Source organism: Esox lucius, chromosome 19 (genome assembly GCF_011004845.1).
Source record: "Esox lucius isolate fEsoLuc1 chromosome 19, fEsoLuc1.pri, whole genome shotgun sequence".
In the NCBI taxonomy this organism is placed as follows: domain Eukaryota; kingdom Metazoa; phylum Chordata; class Actinopteri; order Esociformes; family Esocidae; genus Esox; species Esox lucius.
This window is the reverse complement of record NC_047587.1, coordinates 8,994,505-9,016,784: the sequence shown is the minus strand read 5'-3', so window position 1 is coordinate 9,016,784 and position 22,280 is coordinate 8,994,505. Positions and strand designations below refer to the sequence as shown.

Genomic DNA, 22,280 nt, shown 5'->3' with positions numbered 1-22,280 from the left:
TGGTGTCATGGTGACAACAAGGCATCCGGCGGCCCGTCAGTAAAGAAAAAAAACATTACAGGCAAAATAAAATTGTAAACTGTGCGTGTGTTTAATTATTAGATGTAAAAAGTAAAATAAGAGCGACTAATGACACAAAAAAAATATATATAAATAAGAGTGTGTGTCATCCTCCCTCTGAACGTATCCATGATGCTGTGAGCTGTTTCTTCTAATCCCATTTCCCTGCTCATACATGTTGATTGAGTTGGAAGACAGTTCTGTGTGGTGAACTCATGGGGAGATGCCTATTGGCCAAGCATCGCCAGAGTTGGGGGTGTTCAAGTTGAAGTTCATTTGTTAATTACACATTAACAACAGCATTATTGGCAATGAAATGCTTGGTTTCCAAAAAATGTCTTCTACAGTGCAAGCATAAGTGTTATGGCTTCTTTCCTATTTTTAAAAGTAAGCCACGTGGACGCTACTGATCCAGACAGATCCAGACAGATCAATAAACTGTACTCACGGTTGTCTCGATTGTAGGCTGAGTTTAATATCTCTGTTGATTGTTAGATGAGCATGTGATTGTGTGCGAATGCTCAAAACTAACTATGCCCAAACTTCACTCCCTATAACTCAAGAGATGTCACATGATAAGTCATTTAAAAAAGGGTAAAGTTACGTAAACAACAAAAGGAAACAATAAGAGAAGTTTCTCTGGAGCGTCCTCCACCAGCATCACCAGCAACACATATTCAAATCAAATTGCTAGCCTGGGTGCCATGATTGTTCCGCCTCTTCGGGCAACCACCGGGTGGCGATCCTGAGCAACCATTAACCTAATTACGGCTCTTACAATAAGTAATACAACAGAATAAAAGTAATATATAAAAGAAATGTAAACAGGTAAGTAATAAAAAAGATAAGTGATATTTGTGTCAGTCTTACACTAGCTGCAAGCAGCATTAAGCGGGTTTCAGCGTTCAGCTGGTAATGTTATTTTCTCTAGCGCAGTGTTTCTTAATCCTGGTCCTCGGGACCCAAAGGGTTGCAGGACACCAGTCAGAACACCAGTCAGGACACCAGTCAGAACACCAGTCAGGACACCAGTCAGAACACCAGTCAGGACACCAGTCAGAACACCAGTCAGGACACTCTCCAATAGATGTTAGAATCTTTTTTCCAAAAGACCATAATGATGTCCAAGTTGGTGGGCATCCTGGAGTCCATGTCGGACCTCGTTAGTCGGCGTAGGTAAAGCTGCCGTTTCCTCGCCTCCGTGACCATGACTTTGGAGTGGAGAAACCTGGGCTTGTCGGCGCTGATGTTAACCCAGAGGAACTCTGATGCTGCAACCTCTCCCCACCGCAGACCCACGAGAGTCAGTGTGGAGGAGGTGGAGCTGCCCATCCCAACCACCTGGGGCCTGCCCGACAGGAAGTAGAGGACACACCTGCAGGACCGAGTTGAGGCCCAGATCCCTGAAATTCACCGCAAGGTTGTGGGACACAGTTGTGGTGAATGCTGAACTGCAATCACTGAACGGCATTCTTACATATGTATTCCTTTGGTCCAGATGATGAGACGACAGAGGGGAGGGTTAAGCCAATGGGGTCATCTGTAGACCTGTTTGGCCTGTCAGCAAACTGCGGTGGATCTAAAGTTGAGGGTAAGAAGATGTTTTGTGGGTTCTACCAACCGCTCAAAGTCTTTCATGACAAGGGACGTTAGTGCCACATGGCGGTAGTATTATTACGGACAGGTCAAAATGACCTCCTCGGAAAAAATAGTGACATTCCCGGGATCCATTGACTCTGACCTAACTGTCTCAGTTAAGAGAATCATTGAAAGGATACAGGAACAGCCCTCTGGTATGTGTCATCCTAGTAAACATTCTGGTGGTTAAATAAATATTTGTTCTTTATTAACTGATCAAACGGTTGATAATTACATGGTACATTTTATGTAATAATTTAATAAACTCACTCACTTCTGGTCAGACCAAAATCCTCGACAGGTTTTGAACAAACACAGCTGTCACTCTTCAAATATAACTTCTGTCCCCTTTTCCACCAGTACAGTTTCCACCCATACAGGTTAAAGACCCAGGAAAACCCGGGTCGCAAGGCACACTGAACCATTTGTCCAGTGAAGTTGAACGTAGCGTGTTTGCATACTTTTAATCTTTGTCTTTTAAAAAAAAAAAAAAAAGATGGGGGAGGGTGGTAATATTATCCCCTGAAACAACAACGGGAGGCGCATGAACTCCAGGCTAACCACAGTATGCCAACTTAAAGGACAGCTCGTTATTTATTGGGGGAGGGAGGCTGGTTAAACTCAAAGTATCAGGAAAAAAAACACCAACCTCCCCAACTTAAAACAAGGAAAGGAACCAGGCCAGCCTAGTTCAGCCGTCCCATGATTAGAAGGGATGAATGTCGTTGCCATCACCGGATTGGAACCACGGTCTCCTATGTGACAGGCTGTGTCGTTAACTACTATGCCACTAAGCTACAGTGGGGAGAACAAGTATTTGATACACGGCCAATTTTGCAGGTTTTCCTACTTACAAAGCATTCAGAGGTCTGTAATTTTTATCATAGGTACGCTTAAACTGTGAGAGACGGAATCTAAAACAAAAATCCAGAAAATCACATTGTATGATTTTTTTAAAATAATTAATCTGCATTTTATTGCATGACATAAGTATTTGATCACCTACCAACCAGTAGGAATTCTGGCTCTTACAGACCTGTTAGAGTACAACCCCAAGAACACCATCCTAACCGTGAAGCATGGAGGTGGAAACATCATTCTTTGGGGATGCTTTTCTGCAAAGGGGACAGGACGACTGCACCGTATTGAGGGGAGGATGGATGGAGCCATGTATCGCGAGATCTTGGCCAACAACCTCCCTTCTATGTGTTTTTCTGGTTTTTTGTTTTAGATTCCATTACTCACAGTTGAAGAGTATCTATGATTAAAATTACAGACTTCTACATGCTTTGTAAGTGGGAAAACCTGAAAAAATCGGCAGTGTATCAAATACTTGTTCTCCCCACTGTAGGCATACAGAGGCCCATTATCAGCAACCACCACTCCTGTGTTCCTGTGGCACACTGTGTTTACTTTAGCAATTATTTTGACACTGCTGAAATCTGTTGTGCTAATTAAAGAAGCAAAACTGGCCTTCTTTAGCTGTGGATTCAATTACAGACTCATAGTGTCCAGAAAAAAATTACTCAGTTTATTGTTCTGAGAAATAAAGGCTATTCTGAAAAATTGCCAAGAAACTGAAGATCTCGTACAACGATGTGTGTTACTCCCTTCACAGAACAGCGCAAACTGGCTCAAACCAGAATGGAAAGAGGAGTGGGGTGTCCCAGTGCACAACTGAGCAAGAGGATAAATACATTACGGTGTCTAGTTTGAGAAACAGACACCTCACAGGTCCTCAACTGGCATCTTAATTAAATAGTAACTGGAAATTACCAGTATCAGTATAAACAGTGAAGAGGTGAGTCTGAGATGCTGGCCTTCTAGGTAGAGTTCCTCTTCTGTCCAGTGTCTGTGTTCTGTTGCCCATCTTAACCTTTTCTTATTATTGGCCAGTCTTAGATATTGCTTTTTCTTTGCAACTCTACCTAGAAGGCCAGCATCCCAGAGTCACCTCTTCACTATTGATGTTGACGTTGGTGTTAATTAATTTAAAGGTCCAAAATGTTAGACACTTGCCAAACTAAACCAATGCCTTTCCAACTAGACAATATATGCAAAATCTAAAATAAATAAATACATGGAAACCTGTTCATTTATAACCTAAAGTAAAAAGAGAAAAAAAACTTTGTCTAAACATTTTGTCCAAACAAGCCACACAGGTTGACCACATACTCACTGTATGTGCAAAAATAACAGCCTAAACAAGTCTAAAAGTATGTATTGTAATAGTTCAATAACAACGTGGCTACCTTTCTAAATGAACAGCTGGTTAGCTAAGAGGTAATACAGTCCTGCTATCATAGGAATTTTCGTCATCACTTGCCTTCACTAGTTTGTGTTGACATTCACATATGTATTTCATAATTCTTTGTCTCTAATTATTGAGTAATTACAATATGTGTTTTTTCAAAGGCTCCAACTTTTTGGAAATATACACTGTTTCATTTTTTAGTATATATTAATAAACAGAATATTATTTGAGAGTGAACTTCTATTATATTTCAAAGCGTTCTCAGTGGCCAGCGGTGCGGGCCTGTGCGTCTCTCTGCGCTGTCAGCGAATCCTACGCAGACGCGTTTGACGTTGAAGTATAAATCAGCCTTTAGAGGGTAAGCATTTCTGACCAGGCCCTCCACTCCAATCGACCTGACCCGTAAGCGGAAGGAAAGAAAGCAAATACATTATTCTTGTGTGCGACCCCCCCCCCCCCCAAAAAAAAAAAAAAAACTACAAAATAAACAATCCATGCACCCACTTTCAACAGGAAGTATAAATTAAGCGCACCCCACGGACCGGTGTGAACCGGTACATTTCGACCATGCAAACGCCTTTCCTCCTGGTCTGGCTGGCCGCTGTACACCAATTCATGCCTGTTAGTAGGTGTTTTCCTGTGTACCTACCAGACACACCGACCTTATCGCCTTATAGCGCCATCAAAGGAAAGCTCACGACGTCTGTCGAAACACGAGATAATTCATTCAATTTATATCTGAAAGCCACTTCCACAAACTCTCTGGGTAATTGTATTTTACTTTAATTAATTTCATTCACGTTCACACCATTCGTTATGTTGTTGTTATGTTTGTGCAAAATTAAGTTGATAATAAAAGTAATATAAGTGCTTTTCAAATGAAGTAATGTAACTGTTTAATAACTTGTCAAACGTAATACCGTTATTTTATTCATAGTTTTCCTCCGAATAAGAACGCAAACAAGTGACGGTGTGTCAATATTGGACTTTAAAAGAAAACGGTTCTTATGTGTAGACGTCCAGGGAAAGTTGTTCAGTTCTGTAAGTATTGAATGGCAACGGCGCTTTACCAAAACATATCCCATGGGGAACATGTGAAGTTCATAGAATGTCAATTTGGATCTTAAATGAGAGCGAAGTTTATATTTTTGGTAAATGAAAGTCGAGATTTCGAAAACAAGTATCGGTTTAGAATTTATTTCACTATAGGATTAGGATGTGTGATAAAACTGACAAAAATAATAATATGGAATTGTTTTCAATGAAAAACGTAGCTACACTGCAGCAGTACTGTTTAGCCTATATATCGATTTCACCACTTTAAAGGATGGTTTTGTTGGACAATCGATTCTCCTTGGGATTACATGATTTGTTTTTGTGGTATATTGGCCATAAAACACACCCTCTCGTGCCCCATTGCTTAACTATATTAATCTATACAAAACATTGAGGTTTCTATTCCAGTGCAACAGACATGGCATTAAGCTACGGATATCTGCATATCTATGACTGGCTTCAAGCGTTTCATGGTTTGACCAAAAGATTATAGTCAGCTTCTTTATTTTGGCCCAGAATCAGTGCAATTTGAACCATCCCACACGAAAGATTTACTTTACCAAATTACAATACTTGATAATTTTTTTTGATATGCAATATAGCCTGTCAAGTTTGAAATGGATATGGCCATGGTACGGGGTATTAACTGGAAAGGAAATGATTCTGATGTGCACTGTATTAAAGTACAGAAGCTCAGTAGATACATAGCCTTCTTCACCTACTATAGTTATACAACCAAAAGAGATGTTGGCAAAGTCAAGATGTCCCGTCATAGCTATGGATTCGCAGTAGAGTAAATCCTAGTTCAAAAGAATCTAATTTCTATTGTTTCGAGTTATTCCACAAAACTGATCAGAATTATGAAGTTGTGTCAGACTTTTTTAACGAGGGGTAAATTCAGAGAGAAATGCACAACAGTCATGTCTGCTCTATCAAATCACTATTTATATTCATCCTCCCATATTATTTTGTAGATTGATTAAACCAAATATAACATTAAAGTTCTGTTTCTGTTTCCACTCCCTAGATGGTCAGCAGTATTGAGTGCCTTTTCAAGCCTACGCGGAGGGAGAACTATGTGGATGTGTTCTACTCATTTAAGAACAGACTGTTGGACGGGGCTGAAGTCCATGTCAAAGGACACGACCGGTCAACGAGACAAATAGTTTACAGAAGTAAGAGGAGCCAACAGGTCCACTCAGTTATCCCAGAAGCTGAGCCCATCGCGGAGGATCAATACCTGGATATTCAACACATCCAGGAACGAGCTGGGGTCATTTCCAAGGAGACCATCACTTCTTGTGACGACCCTCTGCGGGTGTTGCATTCCAACAGCCCAGGCAGTCCTATCAAGAAGGCTGTGGAAAAGACAGACGCAGAGTGACATGCTGACTGACTGTTAACGTCAGAGGAATGATAGACGTTTGTTAATCTAGAGAAAAAGAGTTTGCTAGATGACATTAAGCAATATTTCCATTGTAAGAGAAAGACCAAGCAGGCATTGAGAGACACTGACTAGGGTGCAAGTATTTATGGGTTTTATTACTTGAGTTTACAACAAATATAAAATGACAAAAGAGTAAATAAACCAGTGTTTAAAAAATAAATAAAAAAGTAGTTGGGCTGTTGTACAAATGAAGCCTCAAATAACTGTGGTCTAAAAATAAAGGTAGAACCGATACATAGTATACATGAACCACCCGTCCCCATGTGGTGCTACAGGGTATATACTGTGTATGAAGTGGCCAGCTCTCTGGCATCAGGGGGCATTTTAACAAACATACCTTTTCAAGTACATTTTCACAACTTATAATATAACCTTTACTGATTAACCTATTACATGCATTCTCATTAGACACATTCATAACTGAATATACTTAGGCATTTGACAAGAAAAAACTGTTCCCACGAGAGTGAAAAGCAGTTTGGTATTAACCACTACCCTCTGGAACCTTTTCTTTAAGGGCATGTTTTCTACCCGGACCTCCTCTACCAGAACACAGCTGGCTCCCTTGCGCATACATGGTGCTGGCCACTGCACCATGGTAAATCAAAAAGATCACATAGACTTTGTTCATGGTTACGCATTAATGTTAATTACATTTAAGTTACATAATAACTGTGACTACTGTCCTAAACCATGAAACGTTCTCTCAACAGAGAAATAACAAATGCCATCTGTCTTTGAGAATCTAAGAAATCAAGTTAAGTATGGGATATAAGAAATAAAACATGTGGTCACATTATAATTCATATTTGTGTATTGCCATGTGTATAGTGCAAAGTGAACATTAATGTGCATAAAATGAAAATGATATAGGCTTGGTTTTCTGTGCGACCTCAGGTGGGACCGTCGCTTCCATGCACAGGTGTCTCCGTGCTCATGAATTAAAAATATGTCCAAAAAGTCTGGATGGAATGTTCAGGAGACTTGAGGAGCTTTCTGACTTGCATGGAAGAGAACCACTGACAATCAGCAGTTTTAAATAATATGCACAGCAACTAGGTTACTATGATATATATTGAGTAGATAACAGGAGGATACGACTGTAGGCTATGTGCTGTAGAGGAGTCAGCCGTTTGGTTGTGCAAGGTTGCAGTACCCTTTTAAATATTTGCATTACTCTGTCTCAAGGATGAAGGTCCAATGATATTACTGAACATCCTGAAAATGTGTAGTAGGCTCATTGTCAACAAGGCACTTCTGTTCATGATGGCATTTAAACAATGAAAGCAAGTCACCCATTATAGTAGCAATTTACAATGGGCCCAAATATACATACATTTCCAGGTTTTAATAGGTATTCTGGTGTCCTTCCCCCCCTTTACAAAGTTACATTTTGGACTGGTTTGGCCTTGAGCCTGATGATTATGTAATATTGCATTTGCAGGAGATTTTGCTCTGTGGTTTGCTATCTGTTCAAAGGCAGTGTTTTGCTTTTCACCAAATATGGAGCCTGGCATTGCAGCCAAACTCCTCCTCAGACTCATTTGTCCAGAGCACATTGTTCCAGTGGTTTTGGACTTCACCCAGGTGTTGCCTGTCTTCTACTTATTTCCTGACCTTCCATGTACAGTAGGCCAAGTGACTTCAAGTACAGCATTGCTCACCAGGGTAGATTCGAAGGGTAACAATAAACAAAATTATATATATTTTTATTTTAACATTTTTAATATGTGTAGAAAACCAATTATTTTTAGTAAGAAAAAGTACCAAAAATAGTTTTAATGCACCAAGGCACTTTTTTTGGCGTTTTGTGGACATTTGAGGTCATGCACCTAATAGGAAAGGGCTGGTGGTCATCCTATAAGGATTTAGTATACTGTAAAGCAGTAAGGCAAGAGGAGGGTGCCATGAACAATATACCACGGTTAAAAGCTGTTTTTTGGTGCGCCTGGATACTGAACTGAGCTGTATTCAATCAGACCGTACACCACGAGAATACTTAGAGTAATTACCAGTTAATTAGTTAATTATTAGTGTAATTACTAGTTAACTATTTATTTAACTGGTAACTATTTTGTAATACCAAAATGGTATGGTTATGCTCAGGAATCCTTTAAAAAAACATGACATAGCGTATATTTTGGACTGATCATTAGATTAATAGATCCGGTCTTGTGGTCAAACCCTCAATGGAGAATCATCTTGATTTAGTCCAGGACAAGACTCAATCTGTCCACCAAAAATGGCCAATAATCATCTGAAACGAATATACAGTTGAGTAAGTGCTGCTGGCCTTCACTGATAGTGGGTGATGAATGTCTACTGACCTCCGGTTATTTGGCAGAACAAAAGCTTCAGACAGATACCACAGCAGTCAGTGTTGCATGAGTGACTGTCTGGTCTACCAGTGATTGTCTGGCCCTCTGTGTGGACAACTGTGGTAACAGTGATTGGACCAGGAATGTAATGGTGAAATGGGTGAAATGATTTGACTGTGACAAGTGGTTGTCTCTGTACGTTGTAACTGATTCAGACCTGTTGGATTAACTTTCATAGTAAACTAAACAACAGCTGAGATTTTCACTGGAAGATGCCATGCATAATTCCTCAATACATTACCTTTTAAGGCTTAATCATTCATGAAGTTGTTCAAACGTTCCAATAAACAGCTCTCAAAAGTATTAGCCCCCACTTGGACCTTTCCCCATTGTGTTATGTTAAAAAATGAAATTAAAATCTATTAAATAAGTACTTCTTGCCGCTGTACAACAAAAAAGTGAAAAATTAAATATACAAATGGTTTTGAATTAATCAGAAATACAAAACAGAAAATAACTGATAAGTGAGGTTGAGGCTATGAGTTATGTAATCTAATACTGAGAGAGTTTCATCTGCAGACGTCTGCTCCAAGTTGATCTTAATCAGTGTTTGGGGTCTTTATCATGGCAAAAGATAAGGTTTTTACCAATCAGTAAAAGGATGGACTTTTCTTGTAAGACTTCTTCTCACATTCCAAGTGTGTTCTTTGGTGCCAGATGACTCTGCCAGATGGTGAGAAATCACTTTACTCAATGTCTGTCTGTCCCTAATTGAATTTATCTTTAAGTATTATCTATCAGATGCAGACAGCTTCTTGAATTGTTTTCTTCTAGTAGTGTCGCAAGATATCAATTACCTTTTGGACAATAGAAATTCTTACTACTTTTATCATATTCTTTTACTCAGTTTAGTGCCTTTCTCCAAAGTGACACCAACAAAGTTGTACAAATTTTTATACCCCATTGAAACAGGAACCAATGCAAGACCACAATCCCTATTTATAAAGCAAACTTGACAAGTGATAAATGAATATATATTTTAAAAAATTATCACCACATGTCTAATTAACCCCTGTGTTGATTTACTTAAATGAACTCAAAATGATTCATTACCGGTGCCTCAGTCGGTTGATATGGGCGTTTGATGCACACACAGCCCTGAATGAGTAGCAGGATGCTCAAGGCCAGTAGTTGTCAAATGGTGGGTCTTAAAGGTTTTGAATGTGACAAAGGCAGAAATGTTCTGACCTTGTGTATAAAAGAATTGCAAAATGTATAAATCATTACATAGCATTTAGGGGGAAATAAATTCCACATTTAGGGGGAAAAAATAAGGAATTCCAATTAAAACTGTGGGTGCCGACAGAAAACCTGGTTCAGTTTTAGTTCCAGATGCAAAACGACTAGTCTAGAGCATACCTGCTCACCCAAATTAACATTAATTCAACAGCTCTCGCACATAAAATACACATTGTGTTATAGAATGAAACCAGGACAATCCGGGGCTAGGGATTAAAAAGGTGTTTTAAGATCATTCCTAACAATTTAAGTTACAATACAGTTCCGTAAAGGGCTTATGTTATGGACGTTCTTGGTGTATAGAAATTCCACAAGCAAGAATGTTGCTAGGACTGTCTGGTCGTAGTGTGAGTGGGATAAACTGGTACTACCTCTTCTTGCTCCATTAACCAATTAACCACCAAATGGTGATATCAGGCAGTCCAAAAGTTCCATCTCAACTGAACAGGTAAAGTTCCATTCTCTTTTTTCAAACAGCTTTTAAAGAGCCACTCTGGTTACATTTCAATCTATCTGGAATCTCTTTCCAGCTGAAAAGTCTGAATTTGTCTAGAAGACATTAAGAATGACAAATCCCGCTCCCACAACGCCCTGCTGCACACCTGAACCTAATTTGGATTGGGATTACAATGGGTGTTGATATGTATGACAAAGGCTGAGGTCACATTGACAAAACTCTGGTTTTGGGAGGAGCTTAGCAATTTCAATGGGACGATCATGTGACCGGAGCACACCATTAAAGTGAACTGTTAATCTTGTCGAAAAGGAAGGCTTTGAGTGAGGAACAGAAGGGTTAAAATTAAGAGACCACTGCAAATCGAACACTTCTGTTCCTCACTCAAAACCTTTCAACCTTTTTTGGAAAGGAAAGCAAAAAGTGCAGTGGTCTCTTAATTTCTTCCGGAGCTGTGTCTTAGACATCAAGTATTAGTCTGATTTATGATATAGGGCCAAGCCAAGCTGTACTGGTTCCACCATAGTTGCTTTAACCCAGCTGGAAAGGTCAAAGGTGACAGGAAAGATCCTCGACAGTATGATTTCAGTCAGCCCTATAGCATAGCGCCACCTTCACTCTACACACGGTGTTAGATGTGCTCACACCTGTTGATGAAGACACAGCGAATAGCAGAGAGGGTGACGCTGGCATCAACTTCCTCCACGGACATGATGAAACGACATATGCCTGTGTTGGGACAAAGAGCAATCACATGTGACATGTCCAACCCTTGGGGTAAAGGACACTTTAGCTCGTCCACAAAATAGCGCATGGCCACACGTATGAGGGCTCCATGGCTGACCACCAGGGCATGGGCTGGGATGTCCCTCGTCCCGTCGTCTGGCTTGCCTGCAAGAGCCCCTTCGGTCTCCGGCATCTTGGTCACCTTCTGGCCTGGTCTGCAGTGGTCAGCCACCATGCGCTGGAACAGGTGCCCCAGAAAGGTTTCTACTCGCGTCTTCATCTAAAACAGAACAAAGCAGTCTGATTCAAGACCCACACAGCAGACTGGCTGACGGTGGTTCCATTCTAATGGAGGGCACGCCCTTACAGTCAGTCACACGGCAGAACTGCATCGTCCTCATCAACTGGAAGAGGTGTCATTTAAAAGTAACTGTCAGATGATTCCAACACTCAATAAGAGTCCTGAGTGGCAAGTTTTAAGTTCATGTCCATTATTGGTCTCTACAGAAAGTCCTCCTACACACTCCCCTACTGTGTGCCTGTTTTCTCCAGCTGAAGTAGTGGCTTTAATCACGACAATAAGCGACGTTGTGTGGCACCACAGAACTACGTACAGGTTACTGGATCCCCAATTCAAAACTACTAAGCAGACAAATCTCACTAATCTGTTGAAGTGACTCCTTATGAAAAAACGTTCAAGTCAATAATGGATTACCCTGTAATAATGCAGACCCACGGTGCCATCTAGTGTAGGGAAAATGTACTGCATATGACCCCTGTCGCCCTATGGATGTTGCTCTTCTGATCTCCCTGGTGCCTTGTTTTGTTGGCTATGAATTGGCTTCAAATCCACAAGGTCAAATTCATGAAAACAGGCCCTTACAAGCTATTTGAAGATGTGTGATCTTCATAATTCAATTACAATACTTTGGTTTTCAGTATACTTGGAAGCCAAGAAAAAATAACATCTAAAATGTGACCACAATTTCGATTTGAGGTTCTCTCAGACTTGCACTGCAAATGCATCACTGCAGCCAGAGGTTAACCGCAGAGGACTGCACAAATGTCTTAGCAATGAGAAGCACACAAAAACTACAACTCCCACCATGTGTTTGTCTTTCTTTTGACAGCTTATCTGACTTTTGTCTATCATTCCCTCCAAGAATGTCCAGTGAAAAAAAGGGTTGATTCATTAATGAAGTAAATTTGAAACTGTGATGCTGAATTCATATAGCCATTTTTGCTCATTTTTATCAGTTCAGAGGTGACTGTGCATCCTAAAGTTTTCATACACTTTATATTAAACAAGCCCATTCAAAAACAGCACGCAATGGAACCTGCCGAAAATAAGAATCCCCTTGAGTGACTCACCTGTTCTATAGTCTCTCCACCAGGAGGCGTAAAGTCCAGCCAAGACTGACCAGCTGCTGCAGCCATGTTCTTCATGTCCACCACCAAACCCCCCTCAGCGCTTCCAAAACACTGAAAAATAACACCAACACGAAGAACAAATCTCAACAATGGACAATAATATTATTCCTCAACTAATATACAGCTCCCTCCAGAAATGTGGCATCATGTATCGAATAAAATATATTTTTTTGATGATTACTTTTGTATTCTTTGATACATTTTCACACAGCTGAAGATTAGATTGATATATTTTAGTTTGAGATCAAGCTGATACTCAACAATGACATATTTTCACAGCCTATTTTATTCTTATTTACCTAGGGCGTAAATAATTCTGGAGGGCACTGTATGTAGTTAATGTTAATATGTTGATTTAATTGATTATCAACTCATAACCTAGAGAAAGGCTAGTAGTCTACTCACCCTCTCTTTAAGTGATGGGTCAGTGACAATTTCCAGGCCAGAGCAACTACTATTATGTTTTACAATAGCTTCACAAGTCTGTAACAAAGTTGATGAAATGATTCACATGAATCTTCCAAAGCAGATTTTTATTGTCTTAAATGACACAATGAAATCTGTGGAACATCTCAACACAATAGCGACATGAAAAGACATTTCACAACCTATCTGTGAAATCACCACTCACCTGGCGAGCGCGGGCCATGTCACTCACAAAGACGTTGGTGAACTTGACATCTCTGAGGTACTTTCCGGCAGCTTCTGCCTGTTGCATCCCTATATCTGACAGAGATGAATTCATCGCCTGGCCTGGCGGAGGGGGAAATTCCCAGGATTTAAATGGTTATTTGACAATGCAGTATACGCCACTGAAACAGGCAATTGACATAATGTGACCTCAAATTAATCCAATCTGGTTCCAACGACTTAGTTGTGTTCGAAACTGGACCAATGTGAACTTGGCGTCTAACATTCTCTCGAAGCACTTTATCAGTAACTTAACATTAGCACCAAATACATTACTCTTATACTATAAACCGGTTTCCCCAAAAATTAGGACCCTTTGTAAAATGGGTATAAAAACAGAATACAAAGATGTGCAAATCATTTAAACCCTATATTCAATAGAAAATAGCACCAAGACAACATATCAAATGTTGAAACCAACATTTTTGTTTTTTTCTTAAAATATATATGCCCACTATGAATTTGATGCCAGCAACATGTTTCATATCATACCTTGGAGAAGGCCTTTTTTATTCCATTCTGTTTCACCACTGGAAAAAATTAAAAAAAACACAAAAAGTACATATTTGTAGTGACTGCGGATCAGGCTTTTCTCAGACCGTTCAGTCATAAAGGGGCACTGTAGAATCCTGCCTCTAAACAATAACACAACCTCCTCGTCTTCCTTTACCGAACGAGACCAGAATACTACTGGCTAGTCCAGGGTGGTTTAGGGTGGGAAGTACAGTACCGTGATTGTCTAAAGGGAGTGTAAGGAGATCACAAGTCAATTTGAACTGACAGGTGGCCTAGCATGTGTACATGGAGAATATTGACATAAAACAATAACTGCAGTTGTGTTGCTATAGACGTGGACGTTATGTTATGTTATTTGTCCACACGTTCTTTACATAGCTAGGTAATGGTCAAACTCCCTCCATTCGCATTTCTTAAATATCTATCGAATCAAATCAGGGTGACAGGTCAAGCAGCCAGATGACATGTCTCACAAGCAACTTAAATTAATGCACAACAGTTTCAGTTTATTATGGATGCATATATTTATTAAAGACAAAAAAACTGCAACTCCCACCCCCCCTCAAAAAGTATTATAAAAAACAAAGTAGGTTAATATTGGCCGATCCAACAGAAAAACGATCTGTATCAATCTGCATCAGCCTCAGAAAAGCTGATGGGTGGGTCCCAACAGCAACATAACCGTAATGACACAACCAAACATGTTGCGGGCAGTTGAAACACAACCGTAATGACACAAACAAACATGTTGCGGGCAGTTGAAACACAACCGTAATGACACAACCAAACATGTTGCGGGCAGTTGAAACACAACCGTAATGACACAACCAAACATGTTGCGGGCAGTTGAAACACAACCGTAATGACACAACCAAACATGTTGCGGGCAGTTGAAACACAACCGTAATGACACAACCAAACATGTTGCGGGCAGTTGAAACACAACCGTAATGACACAACCAAACATGTTGCGGGCAGTTGAAACACAACCGTAATGACACAACCAAACATGTTGCGGGCAGTTGAAACACAACCGTAATGACACAACCAAACATGTTGCGGGCAGTTGAAACACAACCTTAATGACACAACCAAACATGTTGCGGGCAGTTGAAACACAACCGTAATGACACAACCAAACATGTGGCGGGCAGTTGAAACACAACCGTAATGACACAACCAAACATGTTGCGGGCAGTTGAAACACAACCGTAATGACACAACCAAACATGTTGCGGGCAGTTGAAACACGACCGTAATGACACAACCAAACATGTTGCGGGCAGTTGAAACACAACAGTAATGACACAACCAAACATGTTGCGGGCAGTTGAAACACAACCGTAATGACACAACCAAACATGTTGCGGGCAGTTGAAACACAACCGTAATGACACAACCAAACATGTTGCGGGCAGTTGAAACACAACCGTAATGACACAACCAAACATGTTGCGGGCAGTTGAATCACGACCGCAATGACACAACCAAACATGTTGCGGGCAGTTGAAACACAACTGTAATGACACAACCAAACATGTTGCGGGCGGTTGAAACACAACCGTTGTTTTACCCCACAATGAAATTTGTGCGTAAAAGAAAAGAAGTTATTTAAGTCCACAGTAAAATTACGTCCAACTCATCAGTGTGCCTACTCTGTAGGGCGTTTTCAGGAGACACGGGGGGAAACCTTAGGCTTTCTTTTTAGAGCTTCTGTGGCTTCTGATGATGAACAGGGTTAGATACAGCCAGGCAGGCAATGTCACGGACAGCTGCTGTAGTTGTGCGTGGTCTCCTATGGCAGCAGTTCTCAAACCGTATTCGGGGACCAGAAAACAGGTGATGGCCACCGGTCCCCAGGCCCATTCCATGGTGCAGAGTCCTGTATCACAGTCCGCCTGAAATTCTCAGTAAAGGGTGGAAAGAAATCAAGGTCCCCTCTCTTGAAAACACTTGTATCACTCCATATCTGGCTTGAAGAACCACTTGTTAAGGCAAGACGTCTATTGAAGAATCCATTGGGTAAGGTAGGGCTGATACATCTGCAGGGGTCCCATAAAAAGAATTGGGCAGAAGGATCTAGATTTAGACAGTTCTATTTATTTTTTCGGTTTTATTTAATGTTTGTTTCAAATGTGGTTCGGTACTAGAACCGTGGTGTAAATGAAAGGATGAATGATGAAGGTACAATTGCACAGATTGTTTTGCACTGAACTAAGTCCAAAGGCGGCAGCCTCGCCCCAGTCCTCATCGATGGTACTGAGGCGGAGCGTGTGTCCAGCATCAAATTCCTGGGTGTCCACATCTCAGAAGACCTCTCCTGGTCCCTCAACACCTCAGCTTTGGTCGAAAAGGTGCCTATACTTATTGAGGAGGCTGAAGAAACCCCGCCTGTCCTCCCAGATCCTTCCCACCGCTGCACAATTGAAAGCATTCTGACGAAACTGCACCAGACTGTGGTATATCAGCTGCTCCACAGCCGACCGGAAGGACCTGCAACGGGTGGTGAAAACCGCCCAGCACATCACTGGTGCCCAGCTTTCTGCAATCACAGACCTCCAGTGGAAGTGGTGTCTACACAGGGCATGCGGGATCATCAGGGACCCTTCACACCCATGCCACCAAATTTTGGCCCTCCTCCCATCAAGCAGGCAGTACAGGTCTCTTCAGTCCCACACCAGTAGGCTCCCATCTACTGTAACCCTGCTGAACTCTGTGACCCATCACTTACCATTCCTCCCCCAACTCCCTGGGACTTGCACTACTCCCTTGTACTACTCTGACACTGCCTTGCTATGCCTGATAATGGCAGTTTTCATTTGTTAAAAGGTACGTGTCTACCTCAGGAACCTCACCGCTGCTATCCCTGCATTTCAGTTGCACATACACCTTGTACATTCAATTTGCGTCTTTGCACATTTAGTATTGCCATTTGTACAGCATTTGCCTTCACTGAACATTTACACATTCCAAAGATAATATACAGTACATATACTCAATATTTGTAAATGTTCTGCCCTCATCCATTTGTACTTCAGGTTAGATGCTAACTGCATTTCGTTGTACTGTACGTGTACTGTTCAATAACAATAAAGTTTAATCTAATCTAATTAACTCATGTATTTAAAGAAACTGATTGCAGGAGTGTACTGACCAATGAGATGCATAGAGATAGTGCTCCAGTCTAAAACGTGCAAAGCCAATTAGGACTGATGTTGCGATCTCTATATATCTATTGAGAGAAAAGACTGATCCGCAGGAACAGTTTTATAATTTACTCACCAACATATGGAGTTTCAGAACTTATTAACGATCGCCGTTATGTACAGAATTTAATCTTTAATTACTGTCACGCACATGTCGGCTGATGCAGCAACAATAGTTTCTCGAAAGATCAGTGATTGTGTATTAGTTTTTGACATTTTTTGGAAGTACATGCTGTGATTAGCATTAGTTACCGAGGCAACCCTTAGCACGATATTACGACTCTAATTCCACACAACTTTCAATACACTTACCACTCGTTTAATAAAGGTTTATTTTCGTTTTTTAGACAAATACAAACATATTATTTGTTGGTTCAGTAGACCTTCCGCTACAGGCACTTCATCTATACACTGCAGAACTAATGACCTAATGACAGTACTAACTTATTGACCTTCATGCAACTTATTGGCTGGACTGCTGTAACTCCTTGACATTTCATGAGAAGCAGGGCTGAATATTAGCACTCGATCTGACCTTTATCTGCCGTTTACTCCAGCAGCTGGAGACGGGAGAAACGTGACACCAACTCGATACAGAGCGTTTGTTGCGCTGGGGTGCAACGATTTTAACACGCAAGACATTCAAAATGTTAACGATACAGTAGTACAACATCATGATTAAGCCGTACTTTTATCAACATGGCATGCTCCTGTAAGTCACAGACGTGGGTAGCTAGCAATATTAGCAGGCTAGCCTAAGGTCTAATACGCGATTGAAGTATCTTCTATAATCGACACTTACTGTCGTACTATCGTAATTCCAAAGGTGAGCATTGTTACGCTTTGAGGTAGCAAAAGTGATGTAGTAAACTTGTAATCCGGTTTCAGTGACAGTTGTCCTGATTCCACTGCAACAACAAAAAACGCTCAACTCGATGACGTAGCAACGCTCCGCAATCTTGTCCACACCCACCCGCAGCACCGTAGAGGAAGGAAGGCGCGCTGCAATGTTGTTGTTTTTTTAATTCAACTTTAAGTAAAATAAATGTGATTGTACACCTATTTATTATTATTTTTAATTTCCTTAATAATGTAAACCTTATTTTATGTAGCATGAACTGTTGGTAATAACGTGCATGGAAATTTTATGAGAGTAAAGCAATTTATTGCCAAAAAGAGCAGGGACAATGAATTCATTAATGGTGGGTTTATTGATCATATAGCATGCCTTGATCCTTAACACTTTAAGGTATCTTTTGAGACAGACCAATAATGAGCTGATTATTGATTATAATTTATTATAAGCTGTCAGTATCGAACTCAACATTAACTTTGAAACCAACTTAATCACATACTAGACCTACATAATCCAGTCTCCCCAAAACAGCCTAACCAGCTGAATCAGAGGACAAACTCAGACTGACACCAGTCCCGCAACTTGCCTGAAAGCTGACTGATCTGCAAGGGGAAATCAACTCTTAAACTGTCTTTTGATTTCCACATGGTAATCGCACTCACCGGGTTTCCCTGATCTAAATCAGCCCCTTATGAGGATGACAACTCGGAGTGGTTTGACTCACTACGACAGAGCTCACTAGCCATAGCAGTGTTTTAACTCTTTGCTTTGGAAATAACAGAAATAACCCTATTCATTCAGCTTGTTTCCCTGCCACCCAATCGATGTACCTCTCTAAATTCCTAAGGTTAGTATTCAAGCAGGGTTTAATGATGTCTGTCATCTTAGCTTTTGTTTGGAAAAAAGGAAGTGTAACTTTAGCCCATCATCATACTGCAGTATCAAAAGCGGCCCTCAAGCTCAGCTCCATTCCACAAACATCTTGCCAGGCCTATTGTAAGCTTCATGACCACACCAACCTGTAGTGTTCACTTCGGTACACAGTTATGTCACACAGCGTGCTCCATTTAAACATAAAAGCTTACATAAAAAAAAAAACAGAAGTGAGTATAACACTGGACTGATATGGTGTCACACTCTTTAAAGCAGAGGTTTATTGAACAGAGGTTGTGCAACAGACATTTTTGAGGTACACAATATAATTTCTAGTGGAGGGGACAACCAGGGGATATCCACCCTGTTGAAACAGACTTCCTCATGTCACAAGTAGCATGTGGCGAGCTGTTTGACTGATCCGTTTACCCATTTTGCATTGGTTTGCCAATTTTGATCCAGCACAAAACGGGGCAACTAAACTCAAATCAAATGAATCTAAGGAACCAAAATCCATAAACACTGTGATTGGTACAAACCAGGTATTCATTGTTGGCATTTGAGGTGGCATAACGTTAAATAGACCAAGTATGTGGTGACGTGATGTGGTGCCCCCTCCACCAGGGTTTAAGTCCAGACGGGAGCCATTTATGTGTGCCACCAAATACAGTCAGGACATTTCACAACCAACAAACTGTTGTTCATTCTACTGTACTGTCACCTTTCCCAGGCTCCCTAAAAACTGTAGAGTTGTGAGGTATTGACATTTTCATACTTTTTGTCCAGTAAACCTGAGGCATGAAGATACCGCATTTGCAGAATGTGACAGAGAAAGGAGAGCAAAATAGATTAAAAAAAAAGGAAAAGAAACATGCTATCTAAGCAAACTGTACAAAGAACATTTCCAGTCGAATACTCATTTCATGTTCTTCTAATACCATCTACTTCAGTATTCTCAAAGTATCTCTTCTGCAGTAAAATAATTATATTATAATACAAATGTTTATAAAATAGCAGCACACTCAAGTGACACATCACAACTAAGTAATGTTATTTTTTGTATATGAATGAAACAAAATCATAGCTTTTAGCAGCGCAAAAAGACAACAACTCAAAAACTTAATGACGTCTTCACACCTCCTTCTCTCCACTTTGGATACAGTATCTAACCCCGTACAAATGCTCTACAACCTCTTTTGGGTCTGAACACCCCATGAAATAAAACAAAAATAATTGTAAGGCTGTCTAAATACAAGCTCAAATGTAACACAGTCAACTACTTTGTAAAAAAAAAAAAATACTACTCAGAATAGAACTTGTAGAAAAGAAAAAAAGGGCTGACATACTTGACAATGATAAACAAGGGCTTGTTTTGGCGACTGGTTAAAGAATGCCTGTGTGTAAGATTGGTTTCTCAAAAATGGTTTTCTGCGTAGCCTGCTAAAAGACACACAGACACACACACGCACAAACAGACACATATTACGCCGCAATCAACATTAAAATCTAGCAATGATCATTTTTTTTTTCGTAAAAGCTACCCTGTCCTGGCAATGTGTCTTGGAAGTGAATTTGTTTAATTGTGAGTGTAACTGATCAAACCCCATACCATTGATATGATGGAGGCACCGAATCTCATGAATATACAGGGGTTCCCAAATAGAGACACGTGCATCAGCCAGGCCTGTACTGCTTGGGGATCAGCACAGCATCTCCATAGATAACAGGCCAGCTTTGACTAGCAAAACCATCAATAAGGTAGCTTTCACCATATACCATCTTAATTATTATTTTTTATGCTTAACTCAACATCCCTATAAACATGTGCAAAACTCTGATGTTATGCTAACCTTCTTGTATAGTTAATTGCCCATGTGTATTTTTATTGTTGCTTTGAAGCAGATCGAATAGAAAAATTCAAGTAGAACAAATATTTCATATTGTGATAACTTCTAATATAAAAACAAAACAAAATCAAGCCTTCTCAATAGCCTTTTTTAAATCAGCATTGGCATTGTTTAAACACAAAATGGTCAGTCCCCTTTCACCTTGTACGCTTTTTGTTTTGGAATGTGTTTTGATCGGAATGTCCTCCTGCACTAAGGTGTTAAACATTTATTCTGACATCTGCTTGCCAAGGGGGTATGCATGCTACAAAGTAAATCAAAAGGAAATTTAATATGAAAACACAAAATATCCATAGATCCCCACACCGTAACCCTTTTCATTTGTCCATTGGGGAGCGTGTTTTCAAAGTGCTTTGCTGTTGAAATCATAGGCGAATTGAAACAAGTCTACTGTATAAGGCATTACTGATGCACTGGTCACAGTTCTTGCCCAGCTCCAATACATTTCATTCTCCTCTACTGAAAAGATAAAGTACATATTTAAACTCTGAGCTGGCAGCGTAAATCGGGATTTGATCCTAATTTGCCATCAATCTGCCCAAAACGCAGAAATCCGATAAAGATATCATTTGAGGCCTTCTCCTGAATCTCCTGTATCTTTTAGCTATGTCTTCTCCTCCCCACAGCAGCTCGCTTCTGCACAGAAAAGAAAACGATTTCTTTCCATTTCTAACTATCCATCCCCTTAATCCCCCCAAACAACTGGCCTCCTCTCACTCCTCTAAGATACTAGAACACCACAGATAGGCACACAAGCCCTCCAACTGACACTCAGCTGTCTGAAGCTCCTTTCATGACTCCAGAAGAGCAAAAACAATGACAGAAAAACACAAGCTCTATCTGGCGATATTTGATTGGTATATTGGCAGTGATATAAACACAAAGGCCTTGAATTAAACTTCTAAAACAGATGGTCCCACTGCAGGAGTCCACCAGGACACAACGGGGGAACCCATCGACGACTCCATCCATTAAGCATGCTGAGACCCCCAGCTTTCCTGTCAGCCGACAAGCCATAGTGACTGGTGACAGTGATACACCATAGATGCCCTGCATTAATTCCCTGTCTCCTACCGGCTCCATAGTCATTAGTCTACTCTTTCCACTCAAGTGCCAAGCTTAACCACTTACACAAACACACACACACACACGGACTGTTGAGCTGATAAAAAATCACAACTAAGCAATCACATCCATTCACCCACCACAAACACACACACACGAGCAGCCTGACAAAGAGAGCTTATTGACCCCTGTTACTCTGTATTCACGAATATGTTACTTAATAATAATAATAATAATAATAATCCACTATCATATACTCGGCTGTTCCCTGGTCTTGGGACCATGCGTCTCATTTTCCGCACAACAATGTGGTGCTCCTCTCGTCACCAACACACAGCCATAACTTGCCACATTGAGACCTGCCGTCCACGGCCAGTGAAGCCCATATGGGGCTCCTATCTCAGGCAGTCCAACATGAACTAAAACAATTAACAAAACAAAACAGAAAAACCTTGCCCCAATTGTGATCCCACATGCGCAAGCC

General features: G+C 40.6%; 1 protein-coding gene and 1 long non-coding RNA gene across 5 annotated transcripts; one reads left to right on the top strand and one right to left on the bottom strand.

Moving 5' to 3' along the window:
- The first annotated feature begins 4,467 nt into the window (after positions 1 to 4,467).
- Positions 4,468 to 6,749, top strand: LOC105018227. The gene is made up of 3 exons (XR_828572.4): positions 4,468 to 4,718; positions 4,890 to 4,993; positions 6,036 to 6,749. It is a non-coding gene; the product is annotated as an uncharacterized LOC105018227 (long non-coding RNA).
- A 3,530-nt stretch (positions 6,750 to 10,279) lies between these two features.
- Positions 10,280 to 18,200, bottom strand: tigara (TP53 induced glycolysis regulatory phosphatase a). 4 transcript variants are annotated; one of them, XM_034288305.1, is made up of 6 exons: positions 17,631 to 18,200; positions 13,866 to 13,903; positions 13,315 to 13,436; positions 13,089 to 13,166; positions 12,624 to 12,734; positions 10,280 to 11,532 (listed from the first exon to the last, which is right to left on the bottom strand). In XM_034288305.1, the coding sequence occupies exons 3-6, from the start codon at positions 13,426 to 13,428 to the stop codon at positions 11,158 to 11,160; spliced, it is 678 nt and encodes a 225-aa protein (XP_034144196.1). In that variant the 5' UTR covers positions 13,429 to 13,436; positions 13,866 to 13,903; positions 17,631 to 18,200; the 3' UTR covers positions 10,280 to 11,157. The 4 variants fall into 4 exon arrangements, with proteins under 4 accessions (XP_034144196.1, XP_010881799.1, XP_034144197.1 ...); XM_010883497.3 differs by having other exon boundaries at positions 17,898 to 18,200; XM_034288306.1 differs by lacking the exon at positions 17,631 to 18,200 and having other exon boundaries at positions 10,280 to 11,255; positions 11,418 to 11,532; positions 13,866 to 16,712.
- Between the last annotated feature and the right edge of the window lie 4,080 nt (positions 18,201 to 22,280).

Excerpts from the sequence above, each read along its gene's own strand:
- tigara (XM_034288304.1), bottom strand. The coding sequence starts at position 13,983 with ATGACTGAACGGTCTGAGAAAAGCCTGATCCGCAGTCACTACAAATAT. Across the intron at positions 13,437-13,865 it reads TAAAAAAGGCCTTCTCCAAG|GCCAGGCGATGAATTCATCT; the intron begins GTATGATATGAA and ends CCCCTCCGCCAG. Across the intron at positions 11,533-12,623 it reads GTGGAGAGACTATAGAACAG|ATGAAGACGCGAGTAGAAAC; the intron begins GTGAGTCACTCA and ends GTTCTGTTTTAG.